We start from the raw sequence: 21,658 nt of genomic DNA on the forward strand, positions 1-21,658 counted from the left end.
GATCTTGTTTATTTCCCATACCAAGGGAGATCCATGTATGTCTCTCTTAGGGTCCTCCTTGTTTCCTGACTTCTCAGGGATTTTGAACTGTAGGCTGGTTACCCTTTGCTTTATGTCTAATATTTACTTATGAGTAAATACATACTGATTGTCTTTTGGGGTATGGGTTACCTCACTCAGGTTGTTTTTTTCTAGTTTCATCATTTGCCTGCAAATTTCAAATGTCATTTTTTTTTTAAACCACTGAGTAGTACTCCGTTATGTAAATGTCCCATTTTCTTTACCTGTGCTTTGGTTGAAGGGCATCTAGGTCATTTCCAGGTTCTGGCTATTACAAATAATGCTGCTATAAACACAGTTGTGCAAATGTCCTTGTGGTATGATTGAGCATCCTTTGGGTATACACCCAAGAGTGATTTATTGTTGGATCTTTAGTGAGATTGATTCCTAGTTTTCTGAGAAACCACCATTCTGATTTCCAAAGTGACTGTACAAGTTTACAGTACCACCAGAAATGAAGGAGTGTTCCCCTTACTCCACATCCTCTCCAACATAGGCTGTCATCAGTGTTTTTTATCTTAGCCATTCTGACAGGTGTAAGATGGTATCTCAGAGTTGTTTTGATTTGCGTTTCCCTGATGACTAAGGATGTTGAACATTTTCTTAAGTGTCTTTAGGCCATTTGAAATTCCATTGTTGAGAATTCTCTGTTTAGATCTGTACCGCATTTTAAATTGGAGTATTTGTTTTTTTTTTTTTTTTTTTTTTGGTGTTTAGTTTCTTGAGTTCTTTGTTTATTTTAGAGATCAACCCTGTGTCAGATATGGGGTTGGTGAATATCTTTTCCCATTCTGTAAACTGTCATTTTGTTTTGTTGACCGTGTCCTTTGCCTTATAGAAGCTTCTCAGTTTTAGGAGGTCCCATTTATTAATTGTCTATCTCAGTGTCTGTGCTACTGGTGTTATGTAGCATGAATAATAAAAACCAGAGAGAGAGAGAGATTGGGGTTCAACCTGAAGATCAGAAAAACAAAGCAGCCAGCCTCTGACTCTTACCTCTACCTCAGACCAAAATGTGGCAAGAGACTGTCTCCAGGAATTCCCAAACTCTACACCACACTGAGTTCCTATGTCTTCCTCTTTATATTCCTCTCTCCTCCCAGCCATATCATTCCTTTCTTCACCTCCCTAGTGCTGGGATTAAAGGCATGGGATCCCAAGTGCTGGGATCACCTTTCTGTGAGCTCTGTTTCTCTTTTAAACAGATTCAATCTTGTGTAACCCAGGGTGGCCTTGAATCCACAGAGATACACCTGCCTCTGTATCTGTGACTATTGTGAAGAGTGATATTTCTCTGACTTCTTAGTTTCTTTATCATTTGTCTATAGGAGGGCTACTGATTTTTTTTTTGAGTTAATCTTGTATCCTGCCACATTACAGATGTTTATCAGCTGTAGGAATTCCCTACATGTATATGAATATATATATATATATATATATATATGCCACAGATATAAGGGCATCCACATTTGTAAAAGAAACATTACTAAAGCTTAAATCACACATCGAACCCCACACACCAGTAATGGGAGACTTCAACACCCCACTCTCACCAATGGACAGGACTGCCAGACAGAAACTTAACGGAGACACAGAGAGAGACCTGTTTCAGAAAACAACAAAAAAAGTCAGAGGGAAAAAAAGGATGTGGTATTAGAACAGCTTTCTGTGTCCTCAAAGCTTGGAGATTGCCGGTTACACAGAGACTGGCTGGAGCTCCGCTGAATTTCTGGACTCCATTCCCGTGTCCTCTCTACAGTTTATGCTGCTGTGGAGAGTGTACTCCACAGTAACTGCCGCTCACATAACTGTCCTCACTTTGGTCGGGTTTCTTTGTATACCGCGGGCCTCTGCTGGACACATTTAGTTTTTCTCTCTGTGGGCTAGGCGGGCGCTCTGATCCTCCCAAGACTCCCCAAATGATGATTCCCCAGATGACTAACGTTGTAACCTCAAGGGTCTCCCAAGTGTGCGGGGAATGTGGGAAGCAACAGTAGCATGGAGATTAGTAAGGGCAGAGGCTGTCTTCTTATAGTAAACTCCCTAAGTACCAATCACCTGCCTTATGGATGCAGCTGTGGGTACCAAATGCATCCCTGCAGCTTCAGCTCTTGGGCTCCACAGCAGTGAGTAACAGGTAAGTTGTTCCAGAGGTGATTGCACCACTGGCCTCGGGTTCAGAGTCAAAACTAGGGCTACTCCCATCCTGGGGTGATACTGTCTGCTCCAGGCCCACGAAGGAGGTGCTGTCTTTCCCTGTGCACTCCCCTTTCTGAGCTAAGCCTACAGGCTTTGACCTCCCAGCACCTAACCCTCCCGCTCTCCACAGCTGTTTCCCCCGAAGCTTTTACCCACCCTGAGTCTGGGAACAAGTCAAATACTGGCTCCTTGATGGCGGTTATTCCCTGTTCTCAGGTCCTCGGGTTAATTCAGATTTTAGCAGTAGATTCTCTCTCTGAGTGGTGCTAGGTCACTCCCCCCATATCAGGTAGAGTGATGTAATGGGATTTCTTCTTACTGCTGACTCGGTTGGAGGCCTCACTCACCAAAACTCGACAGAGTTTTACTAACTGAAGTTTTTTTTCTTTTTTGTTCCTAGTATATCTGCTTTGATTCCCGTGCCCTGCTCCCCCACCAGAATTTAAATTCCTTTGCTTAAGTTTTTTTTTTTTTCCAGGTTATTAAATTTCTCATCTGTGTTGCCGACTTCTGAATGCAGGTCCTGAACTGACTTCCCTACTTTATCTGTTTAAGTCCCCTTTGAAGTAACTGGTCATTTTCAAAAATAGATTTTTTTTTTTATTTAAATTTCTTTTTCAACATTTCGACAACTGGGGAGTTAAGAGCTTGCGTTCACGTTTTCTTTGTGTGTGTCTCTACTTTGTAATTTGTGCATCTGCTGTAATGGCTATACCTTCCGATTCTCCCCTGCTGTTTTGTTGTTGTTTTGCTTTATGCTTTCTTAGTGGTAATCATCTCCACATAGACGAGAGAAAGCCATCGGTAACAGTAAAGCAGCTGGGGGCTTTATTCACAGCCTCTGAAAGGCGTGGATGTAAGTGAACAAGGCTACTCATAGGATTTTAAAGGTTTTTAAAGTTAACGGTATTTATAAATAAGAAACAAAAAAGAATGAAGAGCTTTAGAGATGACTCAGTGGCTAAGAGTACTTGTTGCAGGGGCTGGAGGGATGGCTCCGAGGTTAAGAGCACCGGCTGCTCTTCCAAATGGACCCAGGTTCAATTCCCAGCACCCACATGGCAGCTCACAACTGTCTGCAACTCCAGTTCCGTGGGACCCGACGCCCTCACACAAACACACATGCAGTTGAAAACTATGTTCAGAAAATAAAAATAAATTAAAAAAAAAAAGAGTACTTGTTGCAGTTCTAGAAGACCTGGGTTCAATTCCCAGCACCCACATTAGCAGCTCATAACCTTCTTCTGTAATTCACTTTCTAGGGACCCTAACGCCCTCTTGGGGGCTCTGTGAGAAATGCATGCACACGGGGCACAATAAACATGCATACACTTAAAATTGTATATGTTTTTATTTGAAAGAGAATGGGGTAAAATAAAAAGGCAAAGCAAAATATGAATGAGAGGAAAACCACATGTAATGAAGGCATAAGAAATAGCAAAGGGGCTGGAGAGATGGCTCAGTGGTTAAGAGCACTGGCTGCTCTTCCAGAGGTCCTGAGTTCAATTCCCAGCACCCATGTGGTGGCTCACAGTCATCTATAATGAAATCCGGTGCCCTCTTCTGGCATAGAGGTGTACATGCAGATAACTCGCCATATACATGAAATAAACAAATCCTAATTTTTAAAAAACAAACATCAAGAGATAACTCAATAAAACCCAACCCAAGCTAGCAAAAAAATTGAAAATCTAAAAATAATAATAGTGTAATCTGGTCAATATTTCTTTTCTTTCTGAGATGACTATGGATTCCCTGGCCTCCAGGTTTTACAGGAGAGTGGTAGGTGTCACTACCCTCTGCCTTCTGAGTCCCTGGTTCTTTTTATATTTCTGAGCATTTTTAGGAAAGCATAAAACACATACCTACTAAGTTCAAAACCTGGGTTGCTTCTGAGGTGTTTTCTAATTTTTGTAGGTTATATTTTATATTTCGTGATTTATTATTTTATCTATTTACTCATTTTTTTTCTCAAATAGGCCATATTTCATATACATCTTGTAGCTTTTTGTTAAAAATTGGATACTTAAACTCTAGGAACCAATTCTTCTCCTCCTTCAAAAGCTATTGTTGACCATGGAAGGATACATTTACTGACTGGTTGAAAGTAATTTTGCAAAGACTGTTCCTCTTTTTAATTCATTTTTCAGTCAGGATTCCTGAGATACAGAAGTCGCCTTTTAAAGAAAAAGCCCCCCTTTCTAAACAGTCCCTTGTTTGCCGATTTGCTGTAAGTTTTGGGTTATATTCTAGAATCTAAAATAGTTGTTATATCAGGGTTTGACTGTTTCATTTTATTTCAGTTGAGGGATCAATTCTTTAAGCATTTTTCTGATGTACATTTTACTTCCTATTTGGTTTGCTTCTATTTATCCTTCAAATTATTATTTTTTATTTCCTTAGACTTGAAGAAATGAAAATAGTAATAAATGTAATAACACTTATTTTCTTTTTATATGAAGACTTTGCTACTTAGTAGTCTATTTGTATGATGCTTCAGCCAGGCCTGTATTTTACAACCCATAATTGCACTCATTTAATTTTTTTTTTTTTTTTGAGACAGGGTTTCTCCGTAGCTTTTGGTTCCTGTCCTGGAACTAGCTCTTGTAGACCAGGCTGACCTCGAACTCACAGAGATCCGCCTGCCTCTGCCTCCCGAGTGCTGGGATTAAAGGCGTGCGCCACCACCAGCCGGCTTCATTTAATTATTTTAATATAACATAGAGTCAAATGTTAACAATTTCACTTATTGCCATCAATAATGCTGTTTTTAAGTTATATTGATATTTAATTTTTTCTATCAACTTTCTCTGTTCATTTTTATTTTAGGCTAAGCATAAGAAGGAAAAAGTTCCTCATTTTTCAGGTAAGTTATTTATAAATTGTAATTTTCAAATATTGGGCCATCAACGTTTGGAACACTAACTGTCATAAAATGATTATCACAATTTTTTTCAAGGTGTAAATTATACTATTTTCTCCTTATAAAAACACAGCCTCTGAGTAACAGTGGAAATCAAAACAAAATACAGAAGCTTAAAAGTGGGAGCCCTGGATGGTTTTTGTTGAACACATGTTCCAATGGAATTAGAAAGTCACTTACTACATTTATCTGTTTCCAAAGCTGTTGCCTACTTTATAGTTCTTCCTATGAATACATTTTCCTACTTCAAAAGGCTTCTTTTCTCCGTGATATCATTATGAAGACACAGTCAATATACCCGTGAGCTAAAAAGCAATAAAACATATATTTAACAAGTAATCCAGGATAAAGATGGAAAACTAAGATCATATAAACTGGTGAATCAGAGTTCCAGAGGCCCCCACAGGAATTAAGTTTGGTTGAAGGAAACGGGAGATTCCCAAGGAGCTACGGCAGCCAGCACAGGGTAAGTTAAAGTGGTACCTGGAAATCTTCTAACAACTGAAGCAGTCAGAGCCGCACAGCAACTCCATATTCCTTCAGAAGAGACAACCGTAGTTAATCAAAATGAAGACAGAATAAGATATCCGTAGTTCATGCTGCAGACAGAAGATGAGCAAGTAATTTGATTCCTTTATACATTTGTGGGTTGCAAAGAATAGCCTTCACTTGAGAAGAGAATCAAACCCAAGTGTGAGTGACGAGCTGTCAACGAGGGCTTCTCTTGCTGGGATAAGATGTCATGGCCAACTTGGGAAGGAAAGGGCTCAAGTCATCTTATAGCTTGCCGTTCACATCCAAGGAAATCAGGGCAGGAGCTACCGCAGATGGCGTGGAGGTGTGCCGCTCACGGGGAGGCTGCTTACAGCTTGCTCAGCCTGCCTTCTCTCACCTAGAACCACCAGCCTGGGGGTAAGCTGGGCTCTCCCACATCCATCAAGAAAATACACCAGCCGGGCGGTGGTGGCGCACGCCTTTAATCCCAGCACTCGGGAGGCAGAGGCAGGCGGATCTCTGTAAGTTCGAGGCCAGCCTGGTCTACAAGAGCTAGTTCCAGGACAGGCACCAAAGCTACAGAGAAACCCTGTCTCGAAAAATCAAAAAAAAAAAAAAAAAAAAAGAAAAAGAAAATACACCACAGATCTGTGCACACACTGATCTGGTAGGGGCGATTTTTTCAACTGATGTTCCTGCTTCTAAAAAGGAGTCTAGCTTGTGCCAAGCTCACAAAGTGCCAGCCAGCACACAGGTGTGGCTTTTAGAACCATTTCAGCAAATGGGAAATCTCGTTCGGCTTGAATAGCAGAATGGGGTGAAATGAAGGATTTAAACATGGTTCTAACACTGTTTCAACCATGTGTGTGTTTATTCATCTGTTCTATTCAGGAAGCTATTGTAGAACAGGATATCACTTTCAGAGGCTAATATTTTAAATTATGGTAAAAAAATTTAAGGTACAATGAAAGAGTTGTTATTATAGAAAACAAATGACTGTTTGAAAAATCATTCAGACTTAATAAAACAACTCAGGAGATTGGGATATTTGGTTTCCTGTAACAGAGATACTGATAGGACTGGAGGGGGGTCTCCCCAAAACCATGTGTGTAATCCTCAATGTGACAGTGTAAGGGTCTAATGAGGGTGACACACACAGTGGGCTTCTTTGGGGGGACCTGTGATCTACTCCTTCCTTGCCTTTCTGCTCTCTGTCACGGGAGGATGTAGTGAGAAGCATTTCCCTAGATGTGGCCCCCGACCATGGACTTCCCGGCTTCTAGTATTACAGATTTCTGTTCCTTCTCAATTACTCAGTCCCGTATATCTTATTATCACCGTGCAAGATAGACCAAGATATAATACGGGTATGGATGAGTGGGCTTTTAGTCCAACAAGTACCTGAAAGCATGGAAGCTGCTTTAAAAGGGGCAGGGGATAGAAATGAAGAATTGGGGTGAGGTATAAAAAGATCTAGATGTCACAGAAGGACTGGTGTGGGGAATTCTGGTGAGGGCTCAGAAGAGCAAAACTTGTTCAGAAAGTCTGAGGTTTCTAAGAAAAGATCCCACACTATGAAGGGGAAAGGCCGTGGCTGAGACGTGGTGAGGCCCAAGGGCTTCGCAGAAAGCGAAATTTAACTAGTAAACCAGAATATCTGACAGATTCCTAAGCCGAAACCCCAAAGTTGCTGGATGGCTACTCAACTGAATATAGCAAAACGCTAAAGGAGGGAATGACTTAAAGAAAGGGTTTACAGTCCAAAGGGAAGCAGGCTGACCAGATTCGGGATGTTTGTAATCCGATCACGTCAGGAAAGAAAGGCATGTTTGGTGACAGAAGAGATCATGGCAAACAGAAAGGAGCTCTCTCCTCACCGGGATAATTGGGAGAGAGCTCTGAAGGCATTCCAGAGAGTTTCAAGACAAGCGAAGGAAGACCTTAACGGCAAGGTTTCCAGAGAGGAATCTGCAAAATCTCGCTTCTCTGTGCCACCACAAAGGCCTGCTTCCCACCATCGACCACAATGCTCCTCAGTCACACCCGCCATGACTCAACCACCCTGAGTACGGTCTATGCCACTGCATCACGAGGCCAAAGGACTACTCTGACGGAGGCCCTGGAGCACTAAGTATGCAGGTGTAAACAGTTGGCAGGATACCTGGGGAGGGGAACCAGTAGGGACTGGTTCCCACGGCAGAGGCACCGCAGAGATCCCGCTTAGGGCAATGCAGAGTAGAACAAGAAAAGCCTATAGCAGCCAGCATGCAAGATCAGCACAGGAGAACTGTAGGCATGAGCCTAGGAACACTGATGTCTAGGCTGAAGACAGGCCATAGGGTCCCAGCCCTCACCCCAGAGAACCCAGGGAATGGGGCTTGAGGTCAAAGGAGGTTCTTCTGGGGTCTTAGTATCTGATGCTTTTTCTTCTTGGACTGGATGCCCATTAGATTCTTGTGCCGCCATTTTGTTTTGGAAGCAGGTGAGTTGTTTCACGGATTTACAGCTAGAGGGAGATTTGCCACAGAATGAATCATGTTTTAAATCTCACCCAAGTCTGATTAGACAAGACCTTGGACTTTAGACTTTTGGGTTGATGGTGTCTTAGGGTTTCTACTGCTGTGAAGAGACACCATGATCAGAACAGCTCTTACAAAGGAAAACATTTAATTGGGGTGGCTTACAGTTCAGAGATTCAGTCCATTCTCATCACGGTGGGACATGGCAGCGTGCAGGCAGACAGGATACCGGAGAGGTAGCTGTTACATGGTGATATGCAGGCAACAGGAAGTAGATTGTTCTCGCCGGGCGTGGCTTGAGCATATATGAACCCTCAAAGCCCACCTTACAGTGACACACTTCCTCCAACAAGACCACACCTCCAACAAGGCCACACCTCCTAATAGTGCCACTCCCTTTGGGGGCCATTTTCTCTCAATCCAAAAGAAGTTAAGACTTTGGAGTTACTGTCTAAAATAAATGGATTTTTCACGTGAGAAATGTCTGGATTTTGAGGGCCAGGAGTAGAATGTTACAGTTTTACTGTGTTTCACAGAATGCATGTGTTAGAAACATTATTACCAAAGTAGAAGTGTTGGGGGATGGACCCTCATGAGAGACTATTCTACCACGAGAATAGGGTGAATGGTTTAATACTGTTGTTCCAAGAGTGGCCTTGCTGTTGCAGACATGCCATTGTCTCTCCAGAGCAAGTCTGGCCCCCTTTTCTTCTCTCTTCATCTCCCTCTCTTGCCCTTCTGCTTCCTGCCATGAAGTGATGCAGTAAGAAAGACCCCCCCAGATCCTGGCCCTTTGGTCTTGGAATTATCAGCTTCTAACACTAAGAAATATATCTCTGATCCAGCCTTGGGTATTCTGTTCTGGTAGCACAAAACTGATGGGTGGCTCAGAAACCTCCCTCCATAGAGGGACTTTTGGAGTAAACCGGCGAAACAGACTTCCTATTCTATTGCTTTCAACTCGGTGTCAGAAACGGGTGTTGTTCTTTGTGTAAAGTGAGGCTATAAAGTAGATCCTGCCACTGTGACTGTGACCTCAAGTCATTGTTGTGTGACTGCCTCAATTTTCCACGTATATGGAGAGCAAGCCTTTCTCAGGCTAGGTCTGTGCCCTATCACAGAGTTACACCCCCTTTGCCTCCATTTTCCCATGGTGAAGATGGAAGAGTGGGCTAGGGACGATGACAAGAGCCTGTAGTCCTAGGGAAGTGGCAAAAGCAAAAGGATTGTGAGTTTGGATTTGGTTACACAGTGAGTTTCAGGCTAGCCTGGGCTACCTAGGAAATTCTGCCTCAATCAATCAATCAAAGCACGGAATTATACGCTAAGACTACTTCTCTGGTGCTTTAAACTGCCTTAGTCGGTGTCCAGAACTCTGTAAATACTCCACGTATCTATCTTATCTACCAAAACCCGTGGAGGTTGATGATGCTCCTGCTTCAAAGGCAAGGCCACTGAGGCTGGGGTGTGGTCGCCTGGTAGGAGGCTCACTGAAGGTTCAGGAAACCCTGAGTTCAATCCTCAGCACAGCAGAAAACAGGTGTGGAGGCACACACTTGTAACAACAGCACTGGGGAGGTAGAGGGAGGAGAATCAGAAGTTCTAGGTCAGCTTTGTCACCCAGTTGAGGCCAGCCTGGGCTACGTGCAAACTGGCCCCAACAACAACAACAAAACCCTACATAAACAGGATTTCTAAGTATGTATTAAAAGTAGTTTTAATATATGGGTGTGGTAGTCCAGGTGCAACTGGGTGGGGTGGAGGCAGGAAGATGAGGAGTTCAAAACCGTCCTCAGCTATGAAGCCAATCAGAGGCCAGCCTTGGCTTACACGAGACCTTGTCTCAAAAGTTCCCCTGAAAAATCAAAGATGAAATGGTTGTGGCAGCATGGTAGTGCGCACCTTTAATCCCAGTGCTCAAGAGACAGAGGCAGGTAGATCTCCATGAATCCCAGGCTACCGGGGTCTGCGTGGTGAGTTCCAAGCCAGCATGGTCTACACTGCAAGTTCCAGGACTGCCAAGGCCTGCATGGAGAGATGCTGTCTCAAAAACCAAACCAAAACAACCAGAAAGTGGTTTGGCTATACCTTACACTGTATTTAAATTTGTCCATGCAGACCAGTCTTCTGTAATTAACCTAATAAATTATATATGAACATACATGGCGTGTTTACATTATATAAAATAAAACATAGTGCACTAAAGAGTTTATTTAGTGAGGTTCACAGGATTTCCTTATTAGTTTCCTTCAGTCACTATTATCTGTAGATAAGGCAGCAGTGTATGGAGCAAGGCAACTACTCTCTCTTTCTTCCCTTTCTTTCTTTTGTCTGTCCTGGTATTTTCTCATTATGTAGACCAGGCTGGCCTCTAACTCACAGAGATCCACCTGCCTCTGCCTTCCAAGCGCTGGGATGAAAGGCGTGCACCACGATGCCAGGATAATGGTACTTTTAAGCTCCTTTCACTGAGACCTTCTGAGTCCCGAGTCCCGGAATTTGTGCGCACGCCTTCCGGCCAAGCAGTGTAATTCAGCAAAATTTATTCATTGAATAAATTCATTACATTCATTCCACTCCCCTACTCTATACTCTTCTTGGTTCCTTCTAGAAGACGCTTCTCTGGTATCACAAATTGAATTATTAGCGAAATACATAATTACTCATGAAAGGTATCTGGAATATAGATTGCCTGCCTAGAATCGGGTAAGGGCAGCAAAGTAACAACGGGAAATTACCCAAACGTCTGTCAGAGAACGGGGCCCAGCTCCAAAGGATGTGTGCAAGCCACCTTTCACACAAGTCATGATGCCCAGATTTGTGTAACGTACTTACTATTTAGTGCCCCCAAAAAGAAGGTAATTAGGAGTGTCACAACGACAGTTTTAATTGATCATTTTTGATCGGCCATCAAGAGCCGGTTAAAAGTGGAAACACTTGACGTAGACCTAAATTAATTTCTGACATGCATTAACTGTACAGAGCATGGTGATATGGAATTTCCATTTCTTACCACACCCATCCCAACAGGGATAGTGAAAATCATGGAGTTAGTGGGTGAAGACCCAAGGGTATGGATGCACCCAGGGACCAGAGGGCACTAATGATGGTTAAAGATACCGACGGCATTCACACTATGTCCCCACATCCTATGTGCCAGGCACGGTGTTAGACGTTGGACATTATATCACGAAACCCTTGTCCCCTACAGATCAGCAGAACAAGGCCAGAGGCAGACTCACTAATTGAATGCTTTGTGCAAACTCATGGAATCCAAGTCCTGGACTTTTGGCCATTGTACTTCCTCGTTCATAGCTAAGAGATGCATTTACAAAGCCCCCTGCTCAAATGTTACACGTGCCAACCAACTGATATGATTTTGGTGTTTGTGCCATTCTTTTTCAGATGAGATAGTCGTATCTGACAAGCCCCTGGGACAAGAAAACACTAATCAAAAGGGAAAACCTGTAAGTACATGGGTATATCCTTTAAAAATGGTTGTCACTTCTATTTTTTAAGAGTTATTAATATTTACTGATCTTCTTCAATATGCATACATGCATTCATTGCTGATCAATCTTAGGGTTATATTGTACACTTATAAAACAATATAAATGTCCCATTGACTTTAGCAAGCCCTACATTTTAATTCAACGCTTCTGCCTTGTTATTTTTACAAGCAAGCCACATAAGCTAGCAAAACACAGGCCAAGAAGCGGGGGTATAAGCCCATCTCCCACGATATAAACTTTTGAAAAGGCCGTTTGCTCGTCCCAATTGCCAACTTATACTTCAAGTTCACTGTTTAGATTTTTCTCTTGCCTACGTGCATTGTCAAGGTAACTGCAATAAGTACTCCAGAAATATAACAGGAATTGTGTGGCTTGGAAAGAGGATCAAGCAAGAAAGGAATATCTAAATGAAAGGTAATGAGAAAGAAAATTTCATCTACCTCAGATTTGCATTCGGAAGGGAAGAACCACGCTCACAGGGCAAGTTTCCAAGCGCTAAGGAAGCAGAGGCGCTCTTTCTCACAGCATTCAGTGATCACAAGGGCATCGGCATTTCATGCTAATTCTCTGTCGTAGGAAGTAGGTTTGATGTGGGAACGTACTGGGCCCCATGCCACAGAATGTGCAATGACCCTAGAGTCTGCAGCCCTCTGTTCCTTAGGACATTCCTGGCTCTGATCTTCACCCTGGTTTTCCCAGGAACCCATTACAATGTCCTGGAGAGTTTGACGTTTGGCGTTCACATCTAACTCATGCATCTAAAAACAGCACAAAGACTCCAGTTGGCGTCACGGTCCCTGTGTATATTAGGAGGAAGCTCATGACTTCTGTACGGATCATGCTGATACAGGAGGCCGAGATTCCAAGTTAGAAGATGTGGATTAGGCACCAGTCCAGTCTTTCTGCTGTTAGCTGTGACCAAGCTGACAGAGTCCACGGTACCTGTATGGGAATACCTACTGTGCAGCGGACCCTGGGAATTAACATTTAATGAGGTTACACTCTAACGCTGGCACCATTTTGAGCTGTTAATGAGCATTTATTTAATGCTCACAAAGTGGGAATCTCTACTGGTTTTCATTGCAGGCGAGGACACTGGAGTGAACTTTGGATAAACAGCATTGGAATGTCAGGATTTGATCCTAGTTTGCACACAGCCAACCACCTCCCGCATGCCTGACTTGAGAAGTTAAAGATACTCAGATCCCATTTAACGATGGGTATACAGTCTGAGGGGTGCAGTTTTACTGCCCGAAAACCCAAGACTGCTATGAGATCACTAGGCAATAATACGATCTTGGGATCACTGTCACTGACCATATAGCTATAGAAATGAATGTCTCAGCGCAGCGTGGGATACAAACTCCCTACTCAACCATAATACAGTAGAGAGCCTGAAGAGTCCTTTGAGCGTTAAAGAGATGTGTGCCAACCGATTTTAAGAACTTAATAACCCAGAATGATATGGGGGGAGGCTTTTCAGAAACACCCGGCCAATATAGAAAATCCTGAATGAACTTGTAATAAAAGGTAACTCTCTCAAAAAGCTCACATATTATATTATATCGAATAGTGAAAGAGTGTTTATCCTCAAAGATCCAAAACAAGGCAAGTGTTTGCTAATGGTTGTCTTTAGTGGGATGCAGGAAATGTTGGTCATTGCAACAACGGCAAGAAAAGGAAATAAAAAGCATGCAGAACATAAAGGAGGAAACAGATTGCATTTTCAGATGGCACAGTCTGTACAGAAACCATCAGGTAGCCTAGAAAAGGGAATCAGGAAGCTAGTAAGGGAGCACAGAAGAGCCGATGAATACAGATTCGGTTGTGCAGAAATCAATAGTATTTCCATCCACTAACAAAAACGTCCATACAGTGACATAACTCAGAAAAGATGAAATAGTTATAAACGCATCAAAACATGTATGAAATATAGTAAAAAACGACGAGGGGCAGACATTGAACATCTAAATAAGGAGGTCAGTGCGCGTCAAGCTGCTCCAAAGATTTCACGCAAATACGGTCTAAACTGTAGCTTTTGTAGATAAAATATCACTCCGGAAATGTATGTAGAGAGAAAAAGACCCAAGAATATTTAAAAATAATCTTTAAAAGGAACGACATAGGAATAATTACCTTGTAGTATATAGTAAGGAATCGGGAGTGTGATTTCAGAGGCGCGGGAGTAACACAGATCAGCTGGAGATAATAAACACACCAGCGGGGCCGGAGAGGTGCCTCAGAGGTGAAGAGCGCTGGTTGCTCTTGCACAGGATGGGGTTCAAGTCCCAGCACCCACATGGTGGTTCACTCCAGTTCTCGGGGACACGATGCTCTCTCCTGAGCTCTGTGAGCGCCAAGCACACACATGGTGCACATAAAAACACAAAGGCAAGCCAGGCGGTGGTGGCACATGGTGTTTGATCCCAGCACTCGTAGGTGGGGGACTAATACACAGGGAAACCCTGCCTCGAGAAACAAACAACAACAACAACAAAACACCAAGGCGAACTCTCAAACAAAAAAAAGTAAAATGAATAACTCTAATAAATAAAATGCTTTTACAAAACCACGCCAGGGATAGTCCCACGGGTGCGCTGAAATGGCTGATAACGGCGCACAGAGAGGTGGGACGAAGAGGGGAGACCTTCCTAGCTGTGTCTGGGACAACGGGAGAGCCGCAGACGGAAGCGTCAATGAAGAGTGGCCTGTGTCTCGTTTAAAATTTAAAATAGAATGAAACTAAATGCTAGTGAAATGTGGAGGAAAATAGAGTGGAAAATTTCGTGGTCGCGCGCCTAAAAAAACACTAATAGTTTCTTTAAGCAAAAAATGAAAGACAGAAACTAAATCTGTACCTGCCAGTAACTGAGTTCTTGGGTGCTTACCCTACAGAAATTAAGAGTTACATGTTGTGAAAAAAATGCCTGGGAACTTCTGCGCACAGCAGCCACATTTATAGCTCAAACTCGGAAACAAGCAGATGTTCACCAACTCAAGTAAACCATGGAGCAATAGTCAGTAGTGAGAGGGGGGAAATTATTGACACATCAAATAGCTTTTTTGAATTTTTGAGAATTATGCTAAGTAAAAGCAGACTACTATCAAGCACTATAGGCTCTACGATTCTACTTTCTTATCATTCTTGAACTGGTGCAGTTATGAAAAGGAGAATGGATTAGTGGGTGTGTATGGACGCAGGAAGGAAATAAATGAGACGGCACAAAGGACTGCCTGTGGGATAGTCTGTATCTTACCTTTACAGCGATGGTGTCTTCGTTGTGAAATAAGACACCAGTTGTGTTAGATGCCACTACTGGGGGACCCTATTAAGGGGTACACAGGCTCTCCATTACCAAGAGAAATTCGAGTGGCAGCCTACAAGACAGCTTACATACATCAGACTTAGAAGTTTGAAAGAATCTATCACCGGGGCAACAGATTTATACATTGAAGGCATGTCAGAGTTCTAGAACAAATTCATAAACAGCTAAGCTTCACAAGCAAGTTGCAAAATCCTCAGAATTCTATGAGAAAACAAGCTTGGGAGTAATTTGACGTTGAAAAGGGAGTACTTTCTATGAACCTAAGTGGACAGCGTGTTAAAGAAATGCTCTATTCTGAGACCAAAGCCTGGAGTACAAATCTGAACCAGGAAGGACTGGCTGTACCCCTTTCCACGCCCGGCTCATCCAGGTGGCCATCTTTCAATCGCACCTTCATGGTTTTTGAGCCCTTCAGAAATTAAAACTTCGACGATATGGCTCAGCTAACTTCCGTGTAAGCCCTGGCGTTGACTGGATCCTAAATCCTGCTCCCAAGGTCAGATGCATGGAAGGTTGGAAGGGATGGGGATTTAATTTTACTCAATGAAGACAGTATTTGGGAATGACAAAGAGAAACTGGTATGACGTGGTGTGATGTAGAATAGCGTGAACAAAATACGTAGACTAAAATCGATGAGTGTATATTAAGGATTCGCAGCGACGGTTTCATTCTCTCCCCACTCACGTCTATGATGTCTTTGGCCATGCCCACTCTTGTCAGCCCTTGTCCTCCTCTTCCTGCTGATCCCTTGTCTCTGTCTCTCTTCTACTGATCCCCCTTCTATTTCCACGTCTCAGGAGCCAGTGAGGGGCTATTCACAGGGGTGCAGGCACCTTACTGTAGGAGAAAATGTCTCCTCTCCAGCGACCCCTAACTGCCTGCCTGTCTCCTCAGGGAGGAGTGGGGCCTCATAGGTATCCCCCTGCCTCCATAACCTGTGTTGCTAGGTCCAATTTTTTTCCAAGTTAAAAAAAGCTTTATAGTCAGCATCTTCAAAATGAAAACATAGCACATTTTACTTTCAAAGCAAGGAATGAATATATTTAAATGTTTATTTATTTTATGGGCATTGGTATTCTGTCTGTGCGTATCTGTGTGAGGGTGTTGGAGCCTCTGGAACTGAAGTTACAGACAATCGTGAGTCACCATGTGAGGGCAGGGAATTGAACCCAGGTCCTCTGGAAGAGGAGCCAGTGCTCTTAATAGTCCAGCCATCTCTCCAGCTCCCCACAAAGAATGAATATTTAGGAGTGTTCCAATCCATAAAATCTTTAACTGTCAAAGGATTCATCCTGATTGCATAATTCTCATATAATTCATATAACGTGATATGATGGTCTGGTATAAACAAGCACCACATAAGGTATGTCCAGCATACAAAGAACTTCATAATTTTAGAAGAAAGAGTAAAGTCCCAGGGGCTTCTTATTATATAACTCTTTGTACATACCCAGAAACAGTAAAGCAAGCAGAAAAGTCACCAAAAAAATCATGGCCATGTGTTCCTTTAATTAGCCCTTTGGTCTTTCACCTTCTAAGCAGTTAAATGTTCTTTAAATGACAGCAAACTTTTATTTTGATCATAAATGCAGTTTAAGTATGAATAAAGAAACACATATCACCTACCTCTCATTGTTCCTTTTAAGTAGAAAAAAAAAAGAGGGGGGGGGCTAAATGTCTCTTCATGGCCTGCACAACCCAGTCATCCCACCTATGGCTTTAAACAGACGCTAACTTGTTCTTCTGAAACCTTTCTTGAACTACAGCCCACCCAGTTAAGACAAACTTGGGAAAGACATCCTACGGACCTTACCAGTAGTCTCCGAAAGGTAAGGATGATATCCGGCCGGAAGACAACCGGGAGGGGTCTTCAGCAAACTGAGGGCCATGGGAAACGGTCCATGTTCAGATCCTGCCAGAATGATACCAGCTCCTTAAGCTGGAGAATGCCTTGCCGCTGAGCCAGCCATGACTACTGCTGATTTCTTGCTGGCAGCGAGTCTTCTGTTAAGGTACCACTAGAGATGGAATTCCGGGGATTCCCCTTTCTCCATGGAAAAGGAGCTTTAAAAGCACATTAACTGTGGATCTCTGGTTCTAATAGCTGTTAAACCCTTTGAGTGTACTGTTTACTTCTCCCTCGAACAGCTTGAAAGACACCACCATCCGTGGTACTCGTGGTAACGGCCACCCAGCGGTCATTGTGGGTTATGCTCCTGCCTTAGCTCTAGCCATGGGCGTCGGTAGATCCAATCTCGTGCAGGCTTTGTGCAAGTAATCACGAGGGATCCGGCAGAAATACCTAGATTCAGTTCCATATTCTTCTGTTTGTATCACCATAAAACTTTGAGTAATGTGTACCATATGCTATCACCTATTTCAAGAAACGTTAAAGAACTTGAAACATTATAGGCAGTTATTGAATGGTTAAGCATCCTTTTATCCCCTAGAGAGCACAAGATGAGAAGTAGGGAATATGAGCATACGTAATGTCAACAGACACCGCTAATTTATCCTTTAACCCCGACACACTAACCCGCACGTGTGCTCAAATGTGGGAGAATACCCAGACCATCCTCTACGTTAGGTTTCTGTTCACTGAGGGCTAACAATAACATTCCACCAACGCTTGAATTTCATTTTCTGGTTATTAATGAGGGTGAACAGTTTTCATGCGTGTTTCTATTACGTGACCGCTTACATCATCCGTGTTCACAAATAAGGTTCTATGCTCATTTATTGACATGAGAAAGCCATTTTTGTATTCTAAAATACAATGCTTTCTTACCAGTGATGTTTATTTATAGGTTTTAGTTTAGATGTTGATGGGGTCAAATTTAGCAGCTTTTCCTCCACGGCTGTTAGCTTATGTCTAGTTTTGATATCTTGTTTAGAAAATGTTTCTTCTTCCCAAGATGACGTCAGTAGTCTAGATTTTTCTGTTATATGCTTTTTATATTTACCTCTGTGTGTGTGTGTGTGTGTGTGTGTGTAGCTGAACCCTGGGCTTCAGACATGCTAAGTAAGTGCTCTAGCAACTCAGCTGTGTCCCCAGTTCATGTTTAGGGTTCAAACCACCTGTTTCTGTATGTATAACGAAAGAATCTCATTGTCTCAATGCTATTTAATAAAGTTACCTGAGTGGTTAACATACCTTTTGCCTATCAAACCCATGAAACCATCACAACCCCAATCTCGAGTAGGGCTAGCAATCTTTGATCCTTATCTTGCCATCAGGATAAAACGGGTAGCATATAATTGAGATAAGAATGTTTAAAGGGTTGGAGAGATGGCTCAGCAGCTAAAGGCTAGGTTCACAACCAAAAAAAAAAAAAAGAATGTTTAAAAGCCTCATCCTTTTCTATCCGTAGCTGGTAGGGGTTGTTTTTCTACCTAGTAAAGAGAGAATGCCTGTGAGAGCCAACATGGAGAGGCGTGGATGAGTCCTGATTGCAAGCAGCCGCCACAACCAACCATGCCTAACCCTTAGACCTCCTAGTTAACTGAGCATTTCTCGTTTTTAATGAAGCGTGCTGTTTGAAAGCAAGCATCATAAAAGCCACTGAGGCCTTCAAAGTCAAATGTACACACAGCGTGGGAAAGCTGGTTAATACTCACGTGTTCCCCGTCGATAGAACTTCAGAGAGTGCCTTGTCTATCGCAGTTGCTTGGTGTTTGAAAATAACTAAGTTAAGGAAGGACAAAATAATAGATTCAAAAAAATTCAGTAAGAAATATTTTTGAGGAAGTTGGAGAAATAATAGTTCAGTGGTTACAAGCACATAGGCAGAATCCAAGGACCCTGCAAATGCCTGTAACTCCAGTTCCAGGGTTAGTATGTGGATTTTAATAACGAACCTACAGATGAATTGTCTTAACTCTATTAGAAGATGCAGACTGACTGACAGAATGAAAAACTAATGTTTAAGTGTTTGCTGTCTGCCAGAAGCAAGCCTCAGTGGCAAAGACATGCACAGAGTAAAACGATTGCGTTTGCACGTGATATTCCAAGCAAATGGAACATGAAAGCAAAGAGGAGTAGCTATGTCTAACAAATTAAACCTCAAGCCAGGTAAAGAAGGTCACTACAAATCTCTAAAGCAAAGTAATCATGAGACAGAAGTCTTGTTTAGCTTTAAAGAATGCTTATACCTTTAGGGACTGTTGAGAGTAAAATGATCTTGGAAAATATGTTTGAATTATGAGTTGTCTAAAATTAAAACTTCCTCTTTTACAAGGTGGCTTTTGTGCAGAAGGAGTATACTACACCTGTTTTCAGAGCGGACTCTAGAGAATTCAAACCAAAATATCAGGCGAGTACTTTTATCCTAGTCTGGTATTAATTACAGTCAACTGCTAGGTTTTTCCAATACCACATATGCATATATGTAACATATATGTATATATCAGTACACATAAATAACATATATGTATTTCTCAAACCAGAACTAGTCATTAGAAAAGCTGGATTACCTTCTAAAATATGTATTTCCAAGCTTCCTTTGAGCTAATCAATTTCAATATAAAAATGAAACCTTAGAGTATCTGTTTCTTTTTTTTTATTCTTTTTTTTATTTTATATTTATTTATTATACAATATTCTGTCTGTGTGTATGCCTGAAGGCCAGAAGAGGGCGCCAGACCTCTTTACAGATGGTTGTGAGCCACCATGTGGTTGCTGGGAATTGAACTCAGGACCTTTGGAAGAGCAGGCAATGCTCTTAACCACTGAGCCATCTCTCCAGCCCTAGAGTATCTGTTTCTGAAAAACAAAAACAAAGAAACAAAACCAAACCAAAAAAAAAAAAAAACAAAAAAACACCAGGACATTCTTAATATATCACCTGAGTATCTATTAACACTTGAAAAATAATTATAATAAATTACGATCATTAAAATGCACTTTAAGCCGAGTTGAAGTGAAATATTAACCTGATTGTTTCAGGTTTTGCATTTTTTTTCGATCTCACACTGTAGAAGTTGCACAAAGAGACTGAATAAGAGGCTTTTAAGAAAAAGATTTTAGAAACCTTTGACGGGTGAGCTATCCATCCAGCTGGGTGATGGAATCCTCGCTGCTCTCTCAGAGGACCGGAGTTTGGTTCTGGGTACCCACGTCTGGTGCCGCCCCCCCCCACACACACACCCACAATGCCAGCTCCAGAGAGACCAGCCTCTTCCGCTCTCCACGGGAAAAGAAACCACACGAATTGAAATTTATTTTTAAATAGACACGTTTCATTTTAAAGATTGTTCCGACGTTTGAATATATAGATCTCAGTTTAGTATAGCTATTACACTGAAATTTCACTGTAAGCCAGAGATTTTGTTTTCTTTACATTATTCTCTTACTCATCTCTGCATACTCAAAAGCACCCTTCCACTGTGGCATATTGAGGGCTGAGCAGAGGCCTTCACTTTCAAAACTCAGACTTAAATGCAGGTGATAAATGCCCCTACAATGATCTTTAAAGAATGATGTCGTGGACATTTACAGCTTCTGTGCATCTTTTAAAACTCCCAGATTACTACTACGTGGTAAATATTTACAGCGGAGGAGATTTTGACCTTGGTGTCAACCACTTACTCTCTCAGCAGACACAACTAAATGTAATCGTTAAAAAAAGTATTTACCGTATTTAACTACTTTCAAGTAGTTAAAGATTTCACTGTAGAAAGGGTGAGTAAGGACAGAGGGTCCCTTAAGCCCAGGCATTCCAGGCCTGCCTGGGTAACAGAGGAAGACCTCATCTCAAAGATAAGTAGATAAATAAATAAATAAATAAATAAATAAATAAATATACAAAAAAATTAAGTTTAAAAGCTAAAAATGCCAGTGCCTTACCAGAAAAATTCCAAAATTCCAAGTAACAAAAAAAAGGGGGGTATAGTGTCAAAATTAGGAATTTAAATGTTTTTCACTGAAATTTATTTTCACTCAAACTTCAAGTATTTTCTAATAAGGTTGATTTCTCTCGTTTTATAAAAATAGGTGGGAGGCTCAATCAATTGACAACTTGCTCTACAAAGACTGACCAGAAAGGTCGTTAAATTTATTTAAATAAATACTAAGGACTTTCTTTTCCTCTTTTATATTACATTTTCAGAAACTCATCAAGAGTGGTCTTGATCCTTTTCTAAGGAACATAAACAGCAAAATGCCATTCAGAAAGAAGAAAGGCCAAGGCGCACACAGATCTCCAAGCATTTCAAGTGCAGATGACGCAGAACACGAAGACCAAGACCCTCCTTACACAGAACATTCAAGGTCTGCAGGATCTCACACATCCTGGGCTGAAGATCCTAACCTCGCCACAATCCACATGGAAAACCAGAAAAGTAACTTGCCTCCTGAACATACTACCACCAACACAATGATTGCAGACAGGAAGAATACGTTGTCACATGATCCTACTCTCAACACAACAGACACATCAGATATAAAGAAAATATTCACCAGTGATCATCCCGTTTACACCATAACAAAGTTATCAGATACGGATTATAAACTGTCGACTGACCCTAGTTCCAATACGGCAAAGCCTTCAGACACCAGACTATCCAGTGTTCATAGTTCAAATACAACAAAGGCTTCAGACACGAGGCTATCCAGTGCTCCTAGT

At 42.0% G+C, this 21,658-nt stretch overlaps 1 protein-coding gene across 1 annotated transcript in view; it reads left to right on the forward strand.

Moving 5' to 3' along the window:
- C2cd6 (C2 calcium dependent domain containing 6) overlaps nucleotides 1-21,658 on the forward strand; it is a 68,976-nt gene that overhangs the window by 36,124 nt on the left and 11,194 nt on the right. The window contains exons 14-18 of the mRNA XM_057758297.1: nucleotides 5,089-5,125; nucleotides 11,602-11,663; nucleotides 16,802-16,864; nucleotides 19,274-19,348; nucleotides 21,137-21,625. Of these exons, the coding sequence (XP_057614280.1) occupies nucleotides 5,089-5,125; nucleotides 11,602-11,663; nucleotides 16,802-16,864; nucleotides 19,274-19,348; nucleotides 21,137-21,625 (726 nt within the window). The remainder of the gene's footprint in view (nucleotides 1-5,088; nucleotides 5,126-11,601; nucleotides 11,664-16,801; nucleotides 16,865-19,273; nucleotides 19,349-21,136; nucleotides 21,626-21,658) is intronic.

This window comes from Chionomys nivalis, chromosome 26, assembly GCF_950005125.1.
Source record: "Chionomys nivalis chromosome 26, mChiNiv1.1, whole genome shotgun sequence".
NCBI classification, from domain to species: domain Eukaryota; kingdom Metazoa; phylum Chordata; class Mammalia; order Rodentia; family Cricetidae; genus Chionomys; species Chionomys nivalis.